Below are 23,360 nucleotides of genomic sequence, written 5' to 3' on the forward strand. Positions count from 1 at the left end.
CGTCGTCAGAGAGCGCCAACAGTGGAGTCTGTCAGGAGCAAGTATGTCGCCGCCGCCGCTTTTTAGCTTGCCGGAGGCGCGGTTGCGTTTTACGGTAAGTGGGAGACTGCAGTCGAATGGGGTGAGACGCTGCCCGATTGGATTTCGGATAAAATGCGAGTAACGATGGGCTCAGCCCATTTCCGCGCCCTTTCCGTGTTTTCCTGCCGAGTTCATGCTGGCGACGGTCCCCTTTTCATCTCCGTTCTACGTTTTGAATAGAGAGATTTTCTCTCTTCGGCGGCCCACTCACCTGACAGAAACCAACGGCCCCAAACTTAAACCCTCAGCAACGGGCGTAAAAAGCTTCTTAACGATGGGCCCCCTGTTTAGTGGGGTTTGCTCTTTAAACTTAGGGCGCTTCGAATTTTAACTTCCTTGATAGAAATTATTCCCATGATTTAAGCAGAATAGTTTAGCCTTGGGTGAGCTTATACTCGCATTTGTGCCCTTTAGGTGCTTTGTGCTGCAGTTTTTATCATCCTCGATTATTAGACATGCAGCCTGGAGCTTATGAAGTTAACTAGTGTAAATCAGTCAAATAATTTTCCAACCTCTATGAATGAGCAACATTGCAAAGTTACTGTTGATTTCTTGCTGGTAATCTGGTATTGTCTTGGTTTAACATGGAAATTCTTTGTGCCGTTTTTGGGTTCATAAAAGATGTTACTTGATGCTTTATGAGTGTGTGGGCTATTGTAGAGTTCAAAACTTGAGTAGCCAATGTGTTTCATTTATATGTCATCTGTAAGTTACAACAGCTAGCGTACCATATTTACATTCAATCAGTGTTTAGAGGTTTTGCAGAAGTTGAGTTGTAGGTTGATACGTATCAGTGTAATTACATTACTTCAGAAATTTAAAACAATGAGTAGGGATCCAGGGGATTCATTACCAATTTGAACAGGGGTGTACTCATTCCTGTTCTGCCTAGCTAAGCTTGGCCTCCCATCACAAGGTGTTCTGCAAGAACTGGAAGAGATGCTTAGAGCAGACATGCAGGTTCAGCATCAGCCCAGCATGACATGCCCCAAGAAGAAGTTGATAGAGCTGCTTTTGGAAGTTGGGGATGGTGAGACTAGGTAAGAATGCCTTGGTCCTGGCTGCATCACCTTGTGCAGTACTCAGTTGCTGCTGCAGGAGCAGGTGCTGCAAGTGCAGAGGCCATAAAAAGAGACCCCCAGCCCTGGAAGCAGGTTCCAACAGGTGTTCAGCTTATGGTATACAAGCCACCCTTGCACACACAACTGGATTGATGACAGATTGCACTCCTGTTCTGCTTGGACAAGCCGAGAGTCTTCATTTATTATTTTACGGCATCATGGAGGTTCTAAAACTCTCTGGTGTTGTGATACTTTAAAATAATAAATGAAGGCTCTCGACTTGTCCAAGTAGAATAGGAGTGCAATCTGTCATCAGTTTTATTGGCAGTAATTCAGCCTATATCCTAAGCAGTCTGTGGATTACAGATAGAACCAAACAGAAAATAGTACCTAGCATGTGTTTAGAAACATGTTCTCAGGTAGGAAAATGAAGCACTTGCCATAATTTGAGGTGAGGTAGATCCCAGGAGAGCAATAATTATGCCATCTTGAATTTCATCATGGAAGAAGGTTGTAAAAGTAATTTTGATGTAGGTTTTCTAAAACAGAAACATATTGCTTTAATATTTGATACCAAATAAGTTGTTTCTCATTTTTATCTTCTTAGAACTCTACTCGAGATGCACTCAAAAACAAAACCATTAAACCTTTATTGAGTGCATTCAGCCAGATACCTGGAAGGTAAATTTCAGTTTGTTTTGTTGTATAACAATTTTTTAAATTGAAATTGAAAGTTTTGGCAAAACAATCTAATGTTTTTATATATTGCTAGTGAAAATGAAAAAAAGTTTACACTGGATCAAGCTTTCAGAGTTGCCCTAGAAGAAGAAATTGTGAGTATTTTTTTATTAACTGTATATGTGAAGATTAATTGAATATATTGATTGATGTCATTCTAAACAATATATATAATATTACAATTATATTGTCATATAATTCTGTCAGCTGAAAGAAGTTTGAAGTGTGGGGGTGGTCTGATCTCAAAACAAGGTTGTTCCATCTGGAATGTCTAAAACACTTCAAATTGTGTCCAGTTCAAAGGATTGCTTCTGCAGCTTCCTAACCAACTCTGGAACAGGATGACTAGGAGGAAGTTGAGCATTGTACAAGGAGGAACAAAGCATTTTGTTCCTGAATCAGTGAGTTTCATGCATTTATACTAGTTACAATAAGCTTTAAATTCTATTAGACTATATTATGTCAAACCCATGAAGCAGCTTAACATTATTGCTTCACTTAAGTGTCATAGGTGGGAAGGTCAAAAGTGTAATTGGTGCATGCACTTGAGGTGTCCTGGATTCAGAAGCCTTAGTTGCACAGATTCTATGGCACAAAGAAGCCACTGTTCATACATGTTATTTACCTTGCATAAAGCTAGAGTTGGGATCAAGGATGCTATGCAGGTAGACCTTGCTTAACGACTGCCTCAGGCAGCGACCATTTGAAGTTATGACTGTGATGAAAAAGTAACTTTGTGACCAATGCCTGCATTTATAACCTTTGCAGTGTCTCTCTCTCAGTTACATGTTCACCATTACAGTCAGTTAGTATGAATTGTCCTGTGCCTGACCTGTTCCCCCCCCCCGCCCGTGGAGAGATTGCCTGAACAAGTGATTTCTTCCTCAGCTACTGCTTTTCTCCACACAGTGCTTCCCTAAGGGGAAGTTAAAACGTTCATCTGTGACCTTAATTAGCTGATTGGCAGCTGCTGCCTATAACTGACAAGACTTTAATCAGTTTTACACCTTCCTCTTTTGTTTGCCTCCTAAGTGCCAGCTCAAGCACGTTCCTTTTGATGTGTATTACCCATTGCGTGCCTGCATATTCTCTTGTAATCCCTTGCTCTCCAGTGAATGTAAATATAGTCATTAATTCCCATCTTGCTAATTATCACAGCACCAGGGTGAGCATTCCAAAGGGTGGGGGAATGGGGGGAAAAGGCTATAAGATTTGCCCTTTTACCCAGCTTCCGTGTGAGTTGAGTTCTGGAAACTTTCCCCATCGTTTGGGTTCACCTGATTATTTGGGAACACATCCTTCTGTTGCTGCAAAGGAAAGGTGAAGTAAAATCATAAGCACAGTTGCAGTCATGTGATTTTCACTTAGTGACCACATCACCTAGCAACCAAGTTACTGGTCCCAAATGTGATTGCTAAACAAGGACTACCTGTATGTGATTGAGCAAGAGAAGTAATTAAGCTGTTTGGTTCTTTTCTATCAGTAATACCATTAAGAGTTAAATATTCACAAGTCTTGTTATCAAAACCCAATCTACATCCCAATATGACCCTAAGATTTCTCACCACTTGCACTCCTGGAAATAAAACACCTTTTCTATTATATGGTTTTTCAAGAACTTGCCATGGCCACAAGGGAAATAGATAATAGCTTTCCAATATAGTCCATAAAGGATAATCCATTGTAATTCTGTCCCAGGTGTCATATGATTCCATTCTTGGTGGCTTTTCACAAAAATAAATTATCTATTTTTATAATTTTTTTTAGATAAATAAAGCTTCTTGTGAAAATGTCCTGGCTATCATTTCACTTGTTATTAATGGGGTCATAGAAGGTGAGTCTGTTGCCTATTTAAAAAGTTGAGAAGTGCTTTGAAATCAAATAAATGTCATGCCTAGAATGCCTAGTTTTAATTCAAAAACTATTTTATACTGTTTATAGTACTTAACACATAGCATATACAAATATTGCATTCTGCAAAATATCTTTATTAGTTCAGTTCACTTTGTTACTGAATAAATATCCAGTTTTATATTACTTCTACATTTTGTCCAATGCCAATTTGTTATTATATGTAACTGTATATACTATACATTTGATTGTCACAACTGAGTCTTCTTAAAGAAAAGAGAGGAAATTATCAGGGGATTAGAATGTTTGTTATACTTGATAATGCTGCTAAATTAAATTCAGTGTGAAGGATGCATTTATATGAACTCAGTGATCCATTAGTCAGGTGATAACCAGTAACTATAGTTGTTGATAGTAAAATATTTAGCATCACATCTGAACAGTCTAAGTAGAACTGCCTGAATTATTAGGAAGTATAGTTTAGTCCTGTATTTCTAATCACAGTGAATGGTAACAAATGTACAAGTTGAGATAGCCACTGCTATCATAGTGGACTATTTAAAATCTATACCTTTCTCCATTGGCTTTTAACATTCCAGAATGTAAATTAACACCTGAGTTTGAACAAATTTGTTGAATCTAGGATTACAGTTTAACTGCTTCCACATATCATGATAAATAAAGCTATAGTCTAATGAACATGGTTCTGATTGCAACTGCAGTTCATTAGCTTTAGCCATGTGCTCTAGCTTACCTACTTTAAGACAAGTTATGAAGACATTGCTTAAAATCTGCAGAATCAGAAAAATACTTTAAATTTTCCAAAATGTTACACTATTTTAAAGCCAGTTTATATCAACAATGAAAATCAAATTCCATTTTACTACTAGTAACTTTAGCAAGACTCATGAAAAATGTCCATTGTTACGTTTTGTTAAAGAAATCATTTGGGCAGACATTATATAAACAGATTCTGTTCCATGAAGGTATTTGTACTGCATCAACCCCTTTTGTGCTCTTGGGAGATGTTTTGGATTGCCTTCCTTTGGATCAGTGTGACAAAATTTTCACCTTTGTGGAAAAAAATGTTACTACCTGGAAATCGGTAAGTATCATGGAATTTTATAAGTTTCAAAAGTTCATTTTTATAGTAGATTAATAGGTGAATAAATTGGTTAGCATGCAAGAATTATGTGAAACAAACTGATATGCTGTTTGGAATAATACAAATTGATTTGTGGTAAGAAGCGTGCATGTTGGAGGAATATGGTGCTAAGATGAATTTAGAAATTTAAAGTGTGATTGATTCATAAAATAAAATTTTCATAAAATTCTGAAGTTCTAAATAAAAAAGTTGCATTCTAAATATGTTCATAACCAATCTTAGTTGCCTCATCCAGTATGCATCTAAAAGCTTTATATGGTGCTTCCAGGTCATATATGGGTCTGTAGAGTAGCTGCTGTTTATGTTCTTTAGCCTTTTTCTTCTAGAAAGAGGCAAATGTCTCTCTGCCATCATGTGGACAGAGAAAGGCAATCATTCTTCAGAGAAAAAGTGCCTTTCCTCTTTCTGAAAGGAGAAAGGAATATTTCTCTTTGTCCAGAAATACTTGAACAAGGAATCTGAAATGACAAGAATGCATTGGTACTTTCCTCCAAAAAGAAGTTAATTCTCCTTATCGGTCTGTATTAAATGATTAAGTATTTAAAGGTTAGGTTAGTATTTAATCATTTAATCTGTCAGTTGCAGGAAAGAAGTGCAAGTACTTAGGAACCAAGCATTTTGACCACTGGGTGGGATTCTGGAAAAAAAAAACCAAGATAAAGGTTGGGAACTTTCACAAGCTGGATTAAGTCCATTGGCTAGAGATTCCTTGTGACTACAGTAGGTGCCCAGCTTAACAATACTTCTAGATCCGACATTCTCTGAATATTTAACTCACAGTGGTTGCCTAGAGTGATTTTCATTAGTATTGTTTGTTTTGCTAGCAATGGCCTCTCTCAGAGAAGTTCTTTAGATACTTATAAGTGTACTATGATGATCTCTCAAAACTATGGTTCTAATTAAAAATATAGCAAGATTTTTGGGTTCATGGACTAAAACTCACATGTAACTCATTGTGCTACCTCATTTCTATCAGCTTTTTCAGGGCTTAGTATAAAGTGTTCAGCAGTCTTTAAAACCACAAATGATTTTCCAAAGACATCAAAGGACTATCTGTCCCCAAAATAAAATTGCTGGAAATGTGAATTATATCTGTTTTACAAAGTATTCTTATTTTCAGCTTAGTTATTCCCATTGACAAAGTACAATACCTTACTCAGGGATAGGAAAATTCCTTATATTAAAAGAGTTTGCCTTTGCAGTTCTGGGAGGTTGAATCAACAGAACATATCCTCCTAAACTGAGGCACATTCTCTCATCACTCTGATTTTATGATGTGTCGCAATCCACTTTTTTGCTTGCCAGTTCATAACCACAAATAGGCACACACACAAACATAAAGAAGGCCAAATTTTGTATAGTAGCTTGTTAGATTAAAAAAGAAAAATGTATAGTTGGCATGAGACTGTTCCTTAAGTCTGTTTAACTTTGTTGGAATACATTTGTTCTGTGAGGTTAGGTTTGGACTTATTTTGTGATTATTCATACCATCTTGATATGTATATATATGATTTGGTGATTGACCAAAAGAAAGTTATTTGATTTGCCTGTTTTTTACCATTGTTTTGAGCTAATAATTTCTTGACTGCAACACCACAACATTGGAATAACCTCAGTATGATGCATGTCAGCTCCTGCTCTGTCTGCATGCTTACAAAAATTAGTTATGAAAATAGACATTGCTTTATTTTTATTTAGAAAGATTTTAGTGCATTTTATTTTGATTTTGATTCTGCTTTTAAATTACAATACTGATTTGAAACTAAATGTTTAGATATATTTTGTTCTGTGGTTTTGCATTTTTCTTTCTGTGAAGTATTTTTGCTACTCTGTAAGTACAAAAGCCTACTGTAATTATTTAATAAATATGAACATATTCTTCCCAGTTTGCTTGGAATATATATTTTATTGCTTGCACGAGAGACTCTTCATAATCCTACTCTGGTTATCTTTCTAGTGTAATTAACTGCATCCTGATTTTTAAATATCAACTAATTATATCTTCTTGAATTATATGTTATTTTTAGAACACATTTTACTCTGCAGGAAAGAATTATTTGCTGAGAATGTGCAATGGTGAGTAGTCTTTTTCCTAGCCTTGCCAGTGAAGATTATGCAGCCTGCAGGGCAGTTTTTAGTGCTGTTTGTTAAAACTCTACTCATGTCCTACTATAGTTGATCAAGATCTAACAATATAATTCTGTACTGAAACATTACTGGCTTATTTAGCACTTGCTGCTTTATATATGCTGCATTTTTATTTGAACAATAACATATTTCTCTGTCTGGAAAAGAATTGAGTACATATGCAGCTCAGTAACAGTATGATCTTAAGAATATTTACTCAAACGTTAGTCCCAGATAGTTCACTTCTTGTCAGTGAGTGAGTTTCCAGTCATGTGGAAAATAAATAGAAAAACAGCCAGGAGATTAAAGAGAATGCATTATTGTATTTCTGGAAGGTATTTACTGCTGCTTCTTTGATATCATGGTCTATCCCTGTAATATTTTTAAATGTTGGAAACCTAAATATATTTTTCTTTTATATTATTAAGACCTTTTAAGAAGACTCTCAAAATCGCAAAATACAGTGTTTTGTGGAAGAATTCAGCTATTCCTGGCCAGGTTATTTCCTCTTTCAGAAAAGTCAGGTATGTATTTTTTTTAATGATAGCATGAACAATACAATGGATAGATTAATCCATCACATATTTCAAATCCAATTCTGTCCTAATTTTATAATAGTTATTTTATTGATTGATTGATTGATTGATTGATTTTTAAATTTGTATGCCGCCCATCTCCCCCCAGTGGTTGACTCTGGGCGGCTCACAGTTAAAATCAGAAACCCCATCAACAATTAAAAATGTCCCATAAATAGTTAAAATAAATTAATCCATTAAAAATCAATTTTATGTCTGTAATCAGTCATATTCAAGAGGTTTTTCTCCAAATTTTGTGAGACACCATTGTCTCATTGTTTTTTTGTAACTGAAATATTGTGTGATTATTTATAAACTGCTCAGAAAACTCTTTCATATAGCTTGACCTATAATAGTTGCAAGTATCATTTTATATTATTTTGCCTGATCAGATTTTTTTTCCTACAGGTCTTAACTTGCAAAGTCAATTTAATTTGGAAAATATCACAGTTTTTAATACCAGTGAACAAGAGAGCACTCTTGGACAGAAGGTTATTTTTTCTTTTAATTCTCTGTTATCTACACAATATGGGAAACTTGTAGAAATATAGATATAACAAACAGGCTGTAATTCTCTCAAAAGAAGGAGCATGAAGATATTTTAGAGATATCATAATATTGCACTATTATTATATCTATTTAATTTGTATTGCACCCAAATCTTATTTATTTATTTAAAACATTTATATAGCTGCCCATCTTATACTGAACTCTGGGCAGGTCCCAACTAACAGTTAAAACAACATCAATAATAAAACAACATAATACATACATATATCTATTAAAAAGCATAAACATTAAAAACCTGGCACCAAAGTTAAGCTTTCACATGCAGTCCATCACCAAATCTTCTCGTCTATCTCACCCTATCCTATGACTCATGGCAGTTGTTCAAGGACCAGATCTCTTCTCGTCTGAAAACCACCTGAGGGACTTTGGGAGGAAGCCTAGGGAGACTAGGCCTTCACGGGGAGAAATCTGCTAGCATAGATACTGTTTTGCCAGTGGCACAAGGGAGACATTATTTTCTCCAACCACCACAGAAGCTGGAGGCTGGCTGAGGTATTTCCTGTCACAATGGAAAAGTGAAGAAAGAACTTCCCAGTTTGTGAAGCCAATTTCAGTGTACATTTTTAAAAACATTCATGTTTTTTAAACTTGGTCTGTTCAGTTTGAGCGACCACTGAAGTCTCTTAGCAGTTTACTGATTATTTATATTTCCAATTTTAAATAAGTATTATGATATAATTATAATCTGCTTCTTTCAGTATTAGCAGTGACACAAAATTTTAGTTCTTTGTTTTGAATGAGTAGAACAGATTTCTACTCATGTAGATGTAATGGAAATTAATGTTAAATTCATTCTGTCACTTCAGCATGCAGAGGAGAGAGAGGAAGGAATGGAAGTAGAAGAAGGTGAAATGGGAGATGATGAAGCTCCTACAAGTTGGTAAGGATAGACAAATTTAAATTCCCAGTTGTGAAATGAAGAAAATGTATGAAATCTAATGTAATTACGCCTGTTAAAGACTGCCCCATAACTTTTAAATTTGTTTTAGGATATCATTTTTATGAAAGTTTAGTAATTACTCAAATTTTATTAAATAGGGAAACTCTGATGGCTTTGTATAATGGGATCCAGAGGTGTCTTTCCACTGAACAAGCTCTCATTTCTATGTTTATATAATATCAACTGGAAAACAAATGGAAAGGAAATATATAAATTTTGAATGAACCAAGTTTATTTCCAATAATAGCCAGAGATATTTATGAATAAATGTATTGTAAATATTGGTTTGTCAGTTCCATTCCAATAGATTATAATCTGTACAGAAAATTCTGGTCACTTCAGGATTACTTCAGAAATCCTGTGCAGTGCTATGAAAAGGTCTCGTGGAAAACATTTCTTAAGGTATTGTACTGATTATATTTTATTTCCATTTGTGGGTAGATAAATATGTATTACTTCTGGAATATTCCAAGCACAAGAATTATTATTATTATGGTTGGTTGCACAGTCAGCCAGATGTTTAGACTGGATTATTATTATTTTATCCCACCTTTTTTGTAACTCAAGGAGGTGAACATGCCCAATACTCCTGCCTCCTATTTTCCCCACAACAACCCTTTGAAGTGAGTTGGGCTGAGAGAGAGTGAGTAGCCCAAAGGCGCCCAGCAAACTTTCATGCCTAAATAAAATGCCTATGAATAAATGTCTTAGGATGCATTGGAGGAACATTAATTAAGAGCTGTAGACAACACAGTACGACTGATAATTTACCTGCAGTGGTTTTGTATGTAATGACTATCTAGCCTCCTTTTACTGGAAGTCATTTGTTAATGCTCTTGCATATAAAATGCATTCTTGGACAGTGGGTAATGGGAAATAAATTATAGTAGATTAGCATCTTTTGCATCTGATGAAATCTCAGTTCTGCTTTGTGGCTATAAATTAAATGTATTTTATATCATCTATTTTAAAAGTACTCTGAAGAAGTATTAGCTGTCTTTAAGAGCTACAAGTTGGATGACACTCAGGCATCAAGGAAGAAGTTAGAGGAGCTGAAAACTGGAGGAGAGCATGTTTACTTTGCGAAATTCCTTACGAGTGAAAAGGTATTTTCCCCCCCGGCCCTAAAAGTAGATTTTATTGCAAGAGGAATTCTGCCTTAATTCTTACTACTGTAGATAATAATCCAGTTGGCAAGAAAATAATGATGGATTTCCATCTAATTGTCTTGTCACTGAACTTCCTGGACCTACCAGGGCTTCGTTATTTCTCTTGGCTAATAGTCTGTCTGGGTTCTCAGGAAATGTTGAAGGAGGAGAACAGACATTTGGGGCTCTGGGCTTTTCTGCTTGTGCAGAGTAGATGGGTGAAAGAGAAATTGCTGGTGTTGTAAGACTTGATTTCTAAACTAGCAATGAAGAAATTAAAGGCTGGAACACACAGATAGTCCTCACTTAACAGTAATTAGTGTAGGGATTTCCATCACTAAGCAACACGGTTGTAAAGCATGATATCATGTGACTGCACCGCTTACCAACAGCAGTTTCAGCACTTCCGGTTACTGTCGTTAAGCAAATCCTATGACATTTTTAAGTGTGACATCATGTGGTAGCCATTTACAACCTCCTGCTGGCTTCCCCGTTGACTTTACTTGTGGGAAACCAGCAGGGAAGGTCACAAATGGCAGTCACGTGACTGTGGGGCCCTGCAATGTTGTAATTGCAAGCTGGTCAGGGATGCTGTGATGGCCACAACTACAAGGACCGGTTGTAAGTACCACCCATTCAGCACCGTCATAAGTTCAAACTGTTGCTGAACAAGTGGTCATTAAGCGAGGACCACCTGTATTTTGATTGGATTTAGCATTGCAACGCAGAAGACATCCCGGAAGGATATTGTCATTTTGGATAAAGCACAAAAAGAAAGATTTTTATTAAAAAAACTATTGATCCATTAGTTACAAATCCCCCTCTCCTGACTAGATTAGTACATAATCAGGATTATTGATAAGTGTGATGGCCAGGTGTCTCCCTGGAGTTATGTTTGTCACACCCAGGTATTCAGCAACATGCACTTATTCAGTTAAGGTTCTTTCCTTTCCCAGAAATAACACTAACATTTTTTTACAAATAAGATTAATGAAGTGAGTTTCTTTACACAAGTACATCTCTGGACTTTCAGAATTCAGTTAAAGAGACTTAACACATTTGACTGTCCTTTTAGAATCAGGATAGGAGAAAATTCATTTTTTTAAATCTAAGTTTCATACTTAAATCCAGTATTTTATGTATACACGTAGTATCATCTCCAAAAAACAGTACACTGTAGCATTCTTCATGTGTGGTTTTACCCATTTTTATTGTTCTTGCCTCATTAATTTAATTTAATTTACTTTTCTCTTATTAAAAACAGAAAACTGCAGAACGTCTATGTGTTTATCTGTCTCTTTCTTTAACAGTTAATGGATTTACAGTTAAGTGACAGCAATTTTCGCCGCCATATCCTATTGCAGTATTTAATATTATTTCAGTATCTAAAGGGGCAGGTGAAGTTTAAAAGGTAAGCTATGAAGGTATTTTAAATACATTTTAGTAAAACTTTTTTACTCCTTTATTATTCTATTAAATCAGCTAAAAATATGGCTCACTGCAATCATTGTCTGCTTGTATGAATCTGCTCCTAATACTATCCATTGCAAAGTATTTTTCTATGATCTAATCTAAGTTCTAAATAAAAAGTTGAAAGATAATGCAGAAAATGGGCTGTGTTTATACTACTTATTGTTCTATAATTATTTTAATTTCTTAGACCTTGCATTACTTCTTAACCTGTCTTTGAAATAAATATCTGCACTGTTTTTATAGAAATTTGTATACATTTGACATCTGAGCTGTCTATTTGATTATTTTCTGAATGTATATCTTGCATATTCAAGGTCATTGATGTTCTCAGTGTGGGCACAGAAACAAAATGTAAACTAATGTAGCAAATTAGAAGTGTAACTGAATGGAACTCAGAGATAACTCATTGTAAAAAGAGAACATAACCTTCCCTGCAGTAAATTACTACAATAAATTGAATAAAAAGGTCTGGTGCTGGGATAAGGCTGGAGTAAGCAAACCTCATAGAGAATGGGATTAAGGATTACTTACTTTGCCTTAAGAACTGGGAGAATCTGAAAAAAGAGCCTCTGATTAAAATATGCACACATCTTCAACCTAAAAATAAAATGTTTAAATATGTTCCATTAAAACCAGTGAGGTTAGTATATTCTTAGTTTTGGTTGCATCAAGCTTCATATTTGCTGTCTTTCAGAAAGAAACAGTAACTACTGGTACATAATCATTTTTAAGAAGAACTAATCCTCAGTATACTTATAGCAAAACATCTCTTACAGACAGTAGCAGTGGGAAGGCGGTTAGTTTCATTGATTCCTCCCTCATCCACAGCCATGCCTCTTAAAAGCTACTTACAGTGTTGGTTTGGCTGTGATGCTGTAGAAAAATCAGTGAAAAATCCTTGCTGTTTCCATCAGTGAGAGTATTTTGTATAGAACTCTGCTCAAGGGATGCTATTCCTGATGCTGTTGCTTTAAGAAAATCCTGAATCAAATCCAATGTGTATGTCTGACTTAACGTCTGCCTTATTTCCTAGTTCAAACTATATTCTGACTGATGAACAGTCCCTGTGGATTGAAGATACCACAAAGCTAGTTTACCAGGTCAGATTAATCAATCATCTTGTGCATCTAATTTTACATTGTTACTTTTAGGAATAAACTTTTCATAAATTTTATTTTTTAGCACATTTCATATTATACTCTGACTTTATTGGTGAGTTTCAGCTGCTGTGCTGCAACTTTTGATTTTTGTGGCTTCTTCTAATTACAGCTTCTTTCAGAAAACCCTCCAGATGGAGAAAGGTTCTCCAAAATGGTGGAGGTGAGTGCTTTCTTCAAAAATTGAATTAAATTAGACTTTAGATAAGCACCATCATTTTTAATTGGGCCCCATTATGGTAATGTGCTTTGAAGTTATAGTTCCTCTAAAGTAGAGCTGGTCCCTTTGGCACCAGGTCTCCTGCCCACAGTAATTTTTGAAAAATAAATTCATGGTTTTTGTATCCTTGAATTCAGTCCTCCCACTGGGTTTGGTGTTTTTTTTTTTGATTCTGAAATTTTAAAATATGTTTATATATTTAATGATTTCAACATTTATTGGACATTAAGTAGAGCACTTCTACTGTTCAGCAGTATAGAAAAGCTATACTTTTTGTTAACACTTGTTTTCTGCCATTAAAATATCTTTTTGTTACTGATATTATGTTTTGCTTTTACAGCACATATTAAACACAGAAGAGAATTGGAATTCATGGAAAAATGAGGGCTGTCCAAGCTTTGTGAAAGAAAGGTTATATATATAAATATTTCTTTTTAATCAACATTCCCATTATATACTATATACAGTCAGGTCCAGAAATATTGGGACATCGACACAATTCTAACATCTTTGGCTCTATACACCACCACAATGGATTTGGAATGAAACAAACACAATGTGCCTTAACTGCAGACTGTCAGCTTTAATTTGAGGGTATGTACATCCAACTCAGGTGAACGGTGTAGGAATTACAACAGTTTGCATATGTGCCTCCCACTTGTTAAGGGACCAAAAGTAATGGGACACTTGGCTTCTCAGCTGTTCCATGGCCAGGTATGTGATATTCCCTCAGTACCCCAATTACAATGTGCAGATAAAAGGCCCAGAGTTCATTTCAAGTGTGCTATTTGCATTTGGAATCTGTTGCTGTCAACTCTCAAGATGAGATCCAAAGAGCTGTCACTATCAGTGAAGCAAGCCATCATTAGGCTGAAGAAACAAAACAAACCCATCAGAGAGATAGCAAGAACATTAGGCGTGGCCAAAACAACTGTTTGGAACATTCTCAAAAAGAAGGAATGCACCGGTGAGCTCAGCAACCCCAAAAGACCCGGGAGACAACGGAAAACAACTATGGTGGATGACCAAAGAATCCTTTCCCTGGTGAAGAAAACACCCTTCACAACAGTTGGCCAGATCAAGAACACTCTCCAGGAGGTAGGTGTATGTGTGTCAAAGTCAACAATCAAAAGAAGACGTCACCAGAGTGAATACAGAGGGTTCACCACAAGATGTAAACCATTGGTGAGCCTCAAAAACAGGAAGGCCAGATTAGAGTTTGCCAAACGACATCTGAAAAAGCCTTCACAGTTCTGGAACAACATCCTATGGACAGATGAGACCAAGATCAACTTGTACCAGAGTGATGGGAAGAGAAGAGTATGGAGAAGGAAAGGAACTGCTCATGATCCTAAGCATACCACCTCATCAGTGAAGCGTGGTGGTAGTGTCATGGCGTGGGCATGTATGGCTGCCAATGGAACTGGTTCTCTTGTATTTATTGATGATGTGACTGCTGACAAAAGCAGCAGGATGAATTCTGCAGTGTTTCGGGCAATATTATCTGCTCACATTCAGCCAAATGCTGCAGAACTCATTGGACGGCGCTTCACAGTACAGATGGACAGTGACCCAAAGCATACTGCAAAAGCAACCAAAGAGTTTTTGAAGGGATAGAAGTGGAATGTTATGCAATGGCCAAGTCAATCACCTGACCTGAATCCCATTGAGCATGCATTTCACTTGCTGAAGACAAAACTGAAGGGAAAATGCCCCAAGAACAAGCAGGAACTGAAGACAGTTGCAGTAGAGGTCTCGCAGAGCATCATCAGGGATGAAACCCAGCGTCTGGTGATGTCTATGCGTTCCAGGCTTCAGGCTGTGATTGACTGCAACGGATTTGCAACCAAGTATTAAAAAGGGAAAGTTTGATTTATGATTATTATTCTGTCCCATTACTTTTGGTCCCTTAACAAGTGGGAGGCACATATGCAAACTGTTGTAATTCCTACACTGTTCACCTGAGTTGGATGTACATACCCTCAAATTAAAGCTGACAGTCTGCAGTTAAGGCCCATTGTGTTTGTTTCATTCCAAATCCATTGTGGTGGTGTATAGAGCCAAAGATGTTAGAATTGTGTCGATGTCCCAATATTTCTGGACCTGACTGTATTCCTGTATACGTTGTGTATAGACCTTACCTTCCAGGGATCACTAGAATGTTCCCTTTTTTCTTCTACACCCTTTCATGGTAATTCTGGGTTGAGTCACATAGTTTTGACAAGGGTAGGGTCTTTGCACTGGCTGTCCAGTCATGGAATTTTGTCCCAGGGGAAGGATGGTTTGCTCCCCACTTCTCATTTCAGTACAGTTTAAGATTACTTACTTATTCATCCAGAGATTTGTGGGGGAATAATGGCTCCATGATCAAAGTTTCAAACAAATTTTGTTTTGTTATACAGTTAAATGGTGCAGATTTTTTGTTTTTATGATGTTACTTTATTATCGACATTATTGAATATATATATTTTTTAATTTCTATATGCCATTCTGAAGACTCAGAGGAGGCAGAGTAGAATACAAATAACAAAATTAGCAGAAAAGTGAATTATAATTCAAAATGGGTTGAAAATATACTATGGAATACTATGACAAGTTCATAACAATTTATCATAAAGAGAGTAGAGGCTGTGTTGTTGGGGCTAGAGTTGACTTATTAATACTGAACTGGGGCAGCAGGAAAGAAAATGGTATAAAGGAGAATAGTTCTAAGATAATGTCTGTTTTTATAGCTAAGTCCTTTAGTCTTTTAACTCTTAACTGTAGAAACAGTTTGGAAACAAAGAACCCACAAAATCTCTCATGCCTCCCCTCCCCATTAATATTTTTTTTCCTAGATAGCCTATAAGGAAAGCAGTCTCTCTTCTGGTTCATCCAGACCAAGTACCAGCAAGTACTAAGTACTGTGAGATTGACACTGCCTTTATGTGGGCCATATAAGATAGCTTTTATGTATTAGCTGTTGGTTGATTTACAGGCTCTTCAGTCTGTCTCACCTGAAGGTGGTTAGAGATCTTATCTTACAAAATTTTCAGACAAGTTCAGCTACAAACCTCCCTAACTTCTTAAGTGGGCTATCTTAATAACTTTATTTGGATTGTATACTTTCATTTATTGTATTTATGATACACCTGTTTCATAAGATGTTTGTACGGAACTCAAAAAGGCATTTTAGTCATTTTGTAATTTGTAAGGAACTCAAAATGGCATTTTAGGCATATGAAGAAACACAGAATCACCTTGTTTGAGTTGCTTAAAATAACCTAGTCATAACTGCACAGCTTTTTGACTATAAACCCTACAATGATGGTAGTTCTTAACTCCAGCATCTTCTTGTTTTGTAGACAGAGTGATTCCAAGCCAGTAAGACCTTTTGTGCGAAAGAGACCAGCTCCTGAAGATTTCCTGGGGAAAGGACCTAACAAAAAAATTCTAATGGGGAAGTATGTTCAGTCCTTCATTAATGTATTTCTACTTTTGTATTGCAAATTAAATGATGTAAAGTGATCCTGCAAGGCTGGAAGTTCATGCTTAAGTTGTGAATGTTAAAATCTGCTTTTCCATATAATTTAAATTGGAAAAGCCATGGAGAATTAAGATCTGTATCTGCACGTGGGGTTGGGTGAATGAGTGTCAGTGAGATAAGACTGAAATGTAAGATCGAACATGGTTGTTTATGGAGGCAGAAGTCGCCTCCATGACAAGGAGGGCCTTTTTCCACCAATGGCTGGTTCATCAGCTATGGTAGTTCCTGGATATAGATAACCTGGTCCGCGAGCCTACACTAATTAATTCAAAACTGGACCATTGCAATACACTGTGCAAGCCTTACCCTTGAGGTTGGCCCAGAAATTGTAAGCTAGTGCAAAATGCCATGGCTAAATTGTTGAATGCCTCACAAAAGGCATTCCATGTATATATTATACCTGTGGGAACTGGATATAGTTTGCAACTAAAGAAAATTCAAGATTCTTAAGACATACGAAACTGTGCATGACTGAGGATCTGAATATCTAACGTCACCTTCTATAGTTTTACTGTCTGGTAGTCTTTAACATTTTAAAAATGAATAGTAGTAGTAGTAGTAATAGTAATAAAATTTGTTTTCATCTTTATGTCAATTATTTGCTTTTTAATGAATTGTATCTGTTTTGGACTATTTTTAATGATAAAAAATCAGGATAGAAATTTATATATAAAATAAAAATAAATCTTAAAAAGATTTTTTTCTTATTTTACCCATATTAGAATTGCTTGTTAAATAATTTCTTATTTTAGAAACAGAGTATAGAATTAAACATTCACAGCCTGTGAATCTAAGAGACTCTTACTAGTTTTAAATGGAAAGATTTGAATAACAGTGTTGTTTGTTGATGGTGCTAGTGTAAGTGGTATAGAAACTCATCCATCTCTCACACCCATGCACACACATACACACATACATAAACCCATGCCTTTTGTTGAAGAGTTGTTGTCTTCAGAAATATTTGGCACGTGAATCACAAAATATAAAAATACAGTGATTTGCTTTGTATTTTGGTTTACAGTGAAGAATTAACTCGGCTCTGGAATTTATGCCCTGATAACATGGAAGCATGTAAATCGGAGAGTCGGTGAGCATAAAGTGAATGTTCTAGTTCTGGTAACACTGGTGCTTCCTAAACTAATATGCTAGTTACATTAATGCTACAGACCTATGGGGTTTGACAGATGACTTTTCTAATATGTTACAGCTCCTCAAACATTATTCATAAATTGGGGAGCCTGCTGAAAGAATGGGTACACCCTTGTAACACAGTTGAGGGGAACAGGAAATCCCTGAAAATCAGTTACGTTCCTTTTGCTTAACTTTGAATGTCCTCCCTCCCTCATCTCCCACAATAAGAGTGCCTTATTCCTTGGGTCTCCAGTCTCTAGAGTGGCTTTTAGATGACTATCAGGATGGGATAAGGGCAATTCTATCCCTTTTCCATGGATGAAGCACTGTACATTATGTGAAGGGTCTTCTCTCTTAGCCGTTTGGGTTCTGTCAAGACTTAGTCATAGATCATTGATTAGATTTTTTTTAAACAAATTGATAAATTAATGCCCATCTCTATTTTCAAGATGGTTGGGTTATTTATAGATGAGCAAATGGTTGCTCCTTGAGGAAAAGTATGTAATAGAATGCAAGACCCAGCATACTGAATCATTTAATGTGAAAATAGACAAATGATAATTCAGTGCCAGCAGTAGGCTTCTTAGAAGCTTTAGGTCATGCTTCATGACTTGTTAGATTAAAGGTGAGGTATCTCTAGCCCACAGAGCCTTATGTGCGGCGTTTTCCCAGCCTCCACAAGTTTCTTCCTTGTGGTTAGGAGGGTTTTTGTTGATACAGGCAGCGAAAGCACCTGGATTTGTGATCACGCTTCAGCTGTCCTTTAGGAAGAGGTGGAGGAAGGCCAAAACCCAGCAAGTGCTAGGTTCCAGTTGCAGCGTCCACAGGAGCTGGCTCTGCTATAAGTCTATGTAGGACAAAGCAGGAAATGATGGTGTGTTATTTTCTTGCATGGATTGCCTTTCTCCACCTAGGAAGAGCCAAGGAGACATTTTCCCTCTGATCCCCTGGCAGAGAAAACAATGTTGGTGTGGACAGAGCTTCTGTCCAGTAATGGGGCTTCCCTGGAAACTGGATTGGTTCTCCACCTTGCACTAGATATTGCAGTAATCTTACTCTAATGTAATTAACTCTGCTATCATTTGATAATTTAATTTTTGCATGGTAATTTTTGTATGAAATGTTTTTTCAAATGAAAGTATGTGCATTATGATATGCTACGTAATGATAAAAGGAATAATCTCAATAACTTATTGAATTGCTCATGCAAAGGATTTCTCACTCTGAATGTAAAGAGGTTGAAGCAGAAAAATCAACATTTTCATTGCTATTTTATGGGAAGGGTGCAGTAGTTTTAAGAAATTGCAGTTAAAATCTAGAAATATAATTCCCTTCTTTCATATTAAGCGCTTACTTTCTCTTTATTTCCTAGAGAATATATGCCAACTTTGGAGGAGTTTTTTGAAGAAGCTATAGAACAGGCAGATCCTGAAAACATGGTTGATAAAGAGTTTAAGTATGTTCCACAAATCATTTTTTCATAATTCTGCTTTTTCAGGTGTACATTCAAAACATATTTTGACTAGTATGACATAGTAAGAAAATATTTTTTTTTCTAATTATCAAATAGCAGTCTAATTCTGATTTTGTAACATAGGGCTGTGAATAATTCTAACTATGGCTGGAGAGCATTAAGACTATTAGCACGAAGAAGTCCTCACTTTTTTCAGCCAACCAATCAACAGTTTAAGAGTTTACCAGAATACCTCGAAAACATGGTCATCAAATTAGCTAAAGAATTACCTGTAAGTAATAGTGTCTAATACATATAATTATTTTTAAGATTCTGTGCTTTTGATTCTTATAATGAATGCATTTTAATTGAAATAATTAGAATATAAATATGTAAAAGTACCTTTTTATTTCTTTACAACTATGATGTCATGTAAAACTTTTTTCTACTACCTGCATTTATTGTGGATGCTTTTAAAGCCAGTTTGGTCTAGTGGCTAAGGCACCAGGCTAGAAGCCAGGAAACTGTGAGTTCTAGTCCTGCCTTAGGCATGAAAGCCGGCTGGGTGACTTTGGGCCAGTCATCCTCTCTCACCCCAACCCATCTCAAGGGTTGTTGTGGTGGGGAAAATAGGAGGAAGGAGTGTTAGGTATGTTCGCCACTTTTAAAAAGGCGAGATTAAAAAAATATATTATAAGCAAAATAGTTTTGAGAAACTTTAGAGCCATGATGAGCCTATCTATATAGTTCCTCTCCTGCTGTTACTGAAGTATGTTAAGTTCCTAATATGAATTTGTGCTGTAAATCTATCCACTCAGCAATTTCACTGAGTTCAGGGGGATTAACTTCCAGATTCAGATATATTCCAATCTCATTCTATATGTAATCATATACATTTTTACAGTAAAATTAATAAATACAGAGCAGTATAGTGACCATGGTTAAGAAAGCCAACAAATTCTACTTAAGTTCTAACTATTTCAACTTACCATTGCTCAACTTTGCTATTCATCTGATGCATGAAATATATATTTTAGTGTACTGGCTATCTATAAGAATACAAAAAGAAAATTTATATTAAGAGAAAAGCTACCTGAAGGCTTGTGAATTTTCATTTGATCAAGTATTCTGGAAAATGGAATAATACTTTAGGAAGTTCCTTTACCCTGTACTTTTTCTCCCCTACTTCATCTCCCCAAATCTGTCCTATTCCAAACGGTATAGATGACCAAATTTTAGTTCCGGGCATCTCTTCGTTCACTATCGATCTGAGACTTAAAGAAGTAACAAAAATATCGGGACCATGTTTTGTGAGAGGGGTTTTTTTTGCCTGTAATTTCATAATGCATTTGCCATACAAATTGTCATGTTTGTTTGGGAATAGAGATCTCTGCAAAATAGTTCAAAACATTCAGATTTCCATATTTTTTTCTTAGGTAATGGCGATAGCCTTTTAAGAAGATTTTGTACTTCTCTGAAGGTTTTTTTCCCCCCATTTCATGTTCTTTCATGAAAAGTTCCATACATGAGTTTGGACACTTACTTGGCCAGTATAAAGCGGAAAAAAGGGAAAAATGGACAGACAGGAATTTGTCTTGGCAGTGAAGTTTTGAATAAGTTCTAGAAAGTTTATTTGTATTACCTATAAATATTCAGAAATATTTTTAAATGGTTTTATTGCAGTGAGATGCTAGTTCTATCATCCTAGCAGTTTTGCATGGTAAAGAACAGTTTATTATATCTGAGCTTCAGAAATGCAATGGAAAATAGTTTGAAAAGAAATTTTAGTCTTTTATTCTTTATTCAGTGTTTATAATGTTTTTACAGTACTTGGCCTCTGTGAAAACAAAAATCCTAAGTGTATATAATTTCCCAATGTTTTCTAAACTTCCTTTCATGTGCTCAAGAGACCACCATGCAACAATTTTTTTACCAAATACATCCAATGATACTCAATTCTCTCATTATAGCCTCCTTCTGAAGAAATTAAAACAGGCGAGGATGAAGATGAGGAAGATAATGATGCTTTATTAAAAGAAAACAATGAAAGTAAGGCTGGATTACTGGGCTTCTCCCTGTTTCCTTTGACACATATTGCAAAAAAGGAGTATGTGAACAGAACATTTTCACCAAGTTCGTATTTACTGCCTCCGAATTGCAATTCAGAATGAAGAGTCTCACAATTTATGTTTCCTTGGAAGCAGAAAAGATATGTGCCATGCTGCTGCAACTTCATACCTTCTTTAGAAGATGGCCACTCAGATTGACATTCCATCCAGCGTTACTGTTGGATAACCCATGGCACATTCATAAATCTTGAGAATACTTTCTTCTTTAAAACGCTTTTCAGATTTATTATAGCTTCTTTTGATTAACTACTTTTCTAAAATGACATTCTTTTTTCAGCAAGTTCATCATCTTTGAAAATTAATTTCTACCTTAAGGAATCGGTAATAAAGAGTAGAGCAAATGTTGTTATAGGAACACTCACCTTCAAGGTTCCATATCTGTCTCCTTCCCAATGTGAGAAACTGGGTGCCTATAATCTTGGCAAATGTTGTTTTTTAGCTGTTTATTCCTACTGCTGAATTCATTTGCATGATTCCTTCCTTCCCTATTTCGCATGTGATTATTTTATATTCAGTTTATGTTCAGTTTTTAGTGACAGCACAAATTTCATTAGTTTTTCATTAATTAATGCTTCCCTATTCAAGATAGCTTTGTTTTATAATTTTCTTCAGTAGATTACGCTGAACATCTGCTCTCCTGCAATTTTTCATTTTGGCATTCTATGTTCTCTTATTACTAATTTGAATAGCCATATTCTCTAGCTCAGTCCAGCTGAAATTTACCTCCCCTACATCTCGGTCCCACTCACTTTTGAACAGATCTGAATAATCAGGTTTTGGTTTTCAATACTATTCCTTATCAGTTACATATCCTTTGGAAACAACTTCTCTCTCCACTGTTCCATTTTCATTCTTTGTTAGTTATTTTGAAAATGAATTGTAAATTAATGCATTCAGTATTAAATAGGCCAAGGGCTATTTCCTAATAGCTTTTTTGTTGTTGAGATATCTGAATTTATTGTATGTTTGGGGAAAACATCTTCATACAGGCAACTTATTTTCAACTTAATGACAAACTGGTTGCTAAAAATTGGATGCATGATTTTATGCTCATGTTAATTTGTATTATATTGGAATATTATTAGTTTGGTAGTGCTGAATATTAAGTAATACTAATCACTATTATCTTTATTAAAATATGTAATTCCTATAGTAGATTTAAGAGTCAGGTATTTCTTAAGCATGTTTTCAGTGGACATTTTATATGTATTGGAATGTAAATAAAATGCTGCCCTTTACATCATGCTTAGATAACCTTTAGCTGTTATCTTGAACTTCTGGTGAAAAACAAGGGTCAGTTTTGAGAAACAACTTTGGTTACTGCCCAGTTATTGAACAGCATGTCTAAATCTTGCTCATTTTTGTTTTAGGTCCAGATGTTCAACGGGACAAGCTTGTAACAGGAGAACAAATAGAATTATTTGCTAACAAACTTGGTGAATACTGGAAAGTCCTGGCTCCATACTTGGAAATGAAAGACTCTGATATAAGACAGATTGAATCGGATAGTGAAGATCTGAAGATGAGAGCTAAGCAATTGCTTGTTACCTGGCAAGATCAAGAAGGAATCCATGCTACTGTGGAAAATTTGATTACTGCATTAAATAAAGCTGGGCTGAATGACCTTTCTGAAAGCTTAACCAATGACAGTGACAACAATAGCTAATTTGAAAATAGCTTTTTAATTAAAACAATGGCTATTGTTGCTGAATGTAATATTTGGTAGAGCAGTCTAATTTGATGAACAATAAACTCTTTTAATAATATAATTGTCTAGAAATTCTGCAAAGGAAAGAATTAGTACTATTGATCAAGTGTTCCTCTGAAATCCTTAGGATATGGAAAAGTAGAAAATACATTTTTCACATACGTGCTATGAAAGAAATGCTATGAAAGGTGTTTTAAGGGCTCAATCTCAAACTAATTCTCCCACAAATTATATGCAAGAACTCAATTTCTTTACTGAAAAATTGGTGAAGGAAATTGCTGTTTGTTTGCTAACAAGCTTTGCATTT

At 35.7% G+C, this 23,360-nt stretch overlaps 1 protein-coding gene across 3 annotated transcripts; it reads left to right on the top strand.

Moving 5' to 3' along the window:
* Positions 1-23,156, top strand: THOC1 (THO complex subunit 1). Of its 3 annotated transcripts, XM_025171258.2 has the most exons (22): positions 1-94; positions 1,750-1,823; positions 1,915-1,975; positions 2,177-2,281; positions 3,648-3,714; positions 4,718-4,836; positions 6,924-6,972; positions 7,452-7,547; positions 8,007-8,089; positions 8,975-9,048; positions 9,402-9,510; positions 10,083-10,214; positions 11,567-11,667; positions 12,763-12,829; positions 12,999-13,049; positions 13,447-13,517; positions 16,451-16,549; positions 17,654-17,719; positions 19,136-19,219; positions 19,361-19,508; positions 21,187-21,265; positions 22,716-23,156. In XM_025171258.2, exons 1-22 carry the CDS (start codon positions 44-46, stop codon positions 23,009-23,011), a joined length of 2,082 nt encoding a protein of 693 aa, XP_025027026.1. In that variant the 5' UTR covers positions 1-43; the 3' UTR covers positions 23,012-23,156. The 3 variants fall into 3 exon arrangements, with proteins under 3 accessions (XP_025027026.1, XP_007435379.1, XP_025027027.1); XM_007435317.4 differs by lacking the exon at positions 2,177-2,281; XM_025171259.2 differs by lacking the exon at positions 21,187-21,265 and having other exon boundaries at positions 22,716-22,883.
* The last annotated feature ends 204 nt before the right edge of the window (positions 23,157-23,360 follow it).

This window comes from Python bivittatus, unplaced genomic scaffold, assembly GCF_059951505.1.
Source record: "Python bivittatus isolate LINGU-HERP-01145 unplaced genomic scaffold, Pbiv_v1 ctg000840_np1212, whole genome shotgun sequence".
NCBI classification, from domain to species: Eukaryota; Metazoa; Chordata; class Lepidosauria; order Squamata; family Pythonidae; genus Python; species Python bivittatus.

Excerpts from the sequence above, each read along its gene's own strand:
- THOC1 (XM_025171258.2), top strand. The coding sequence starts at position 44 with ATGTCGCCGCCGCCGCTTTTTAGCTTGCCGGAGGCGCGGTTGCGTTTT. Across the intron at positions 2,282-3,647 it reads AGCATTTTGTTCCTGAATCA|ATAAATAAAGCTTCTTGTGA; the intron begins GTGAGTTTCATG and ends AATTTTTTTTAG. Across the intron at positions 13,518-16,450 it reads CCAAGCTTTGTGAAAGAAAG|ACAGAGTGATTCCAAGCCAG; the intron begins GTTATATATATA and ends CTTGTTTTGTAG.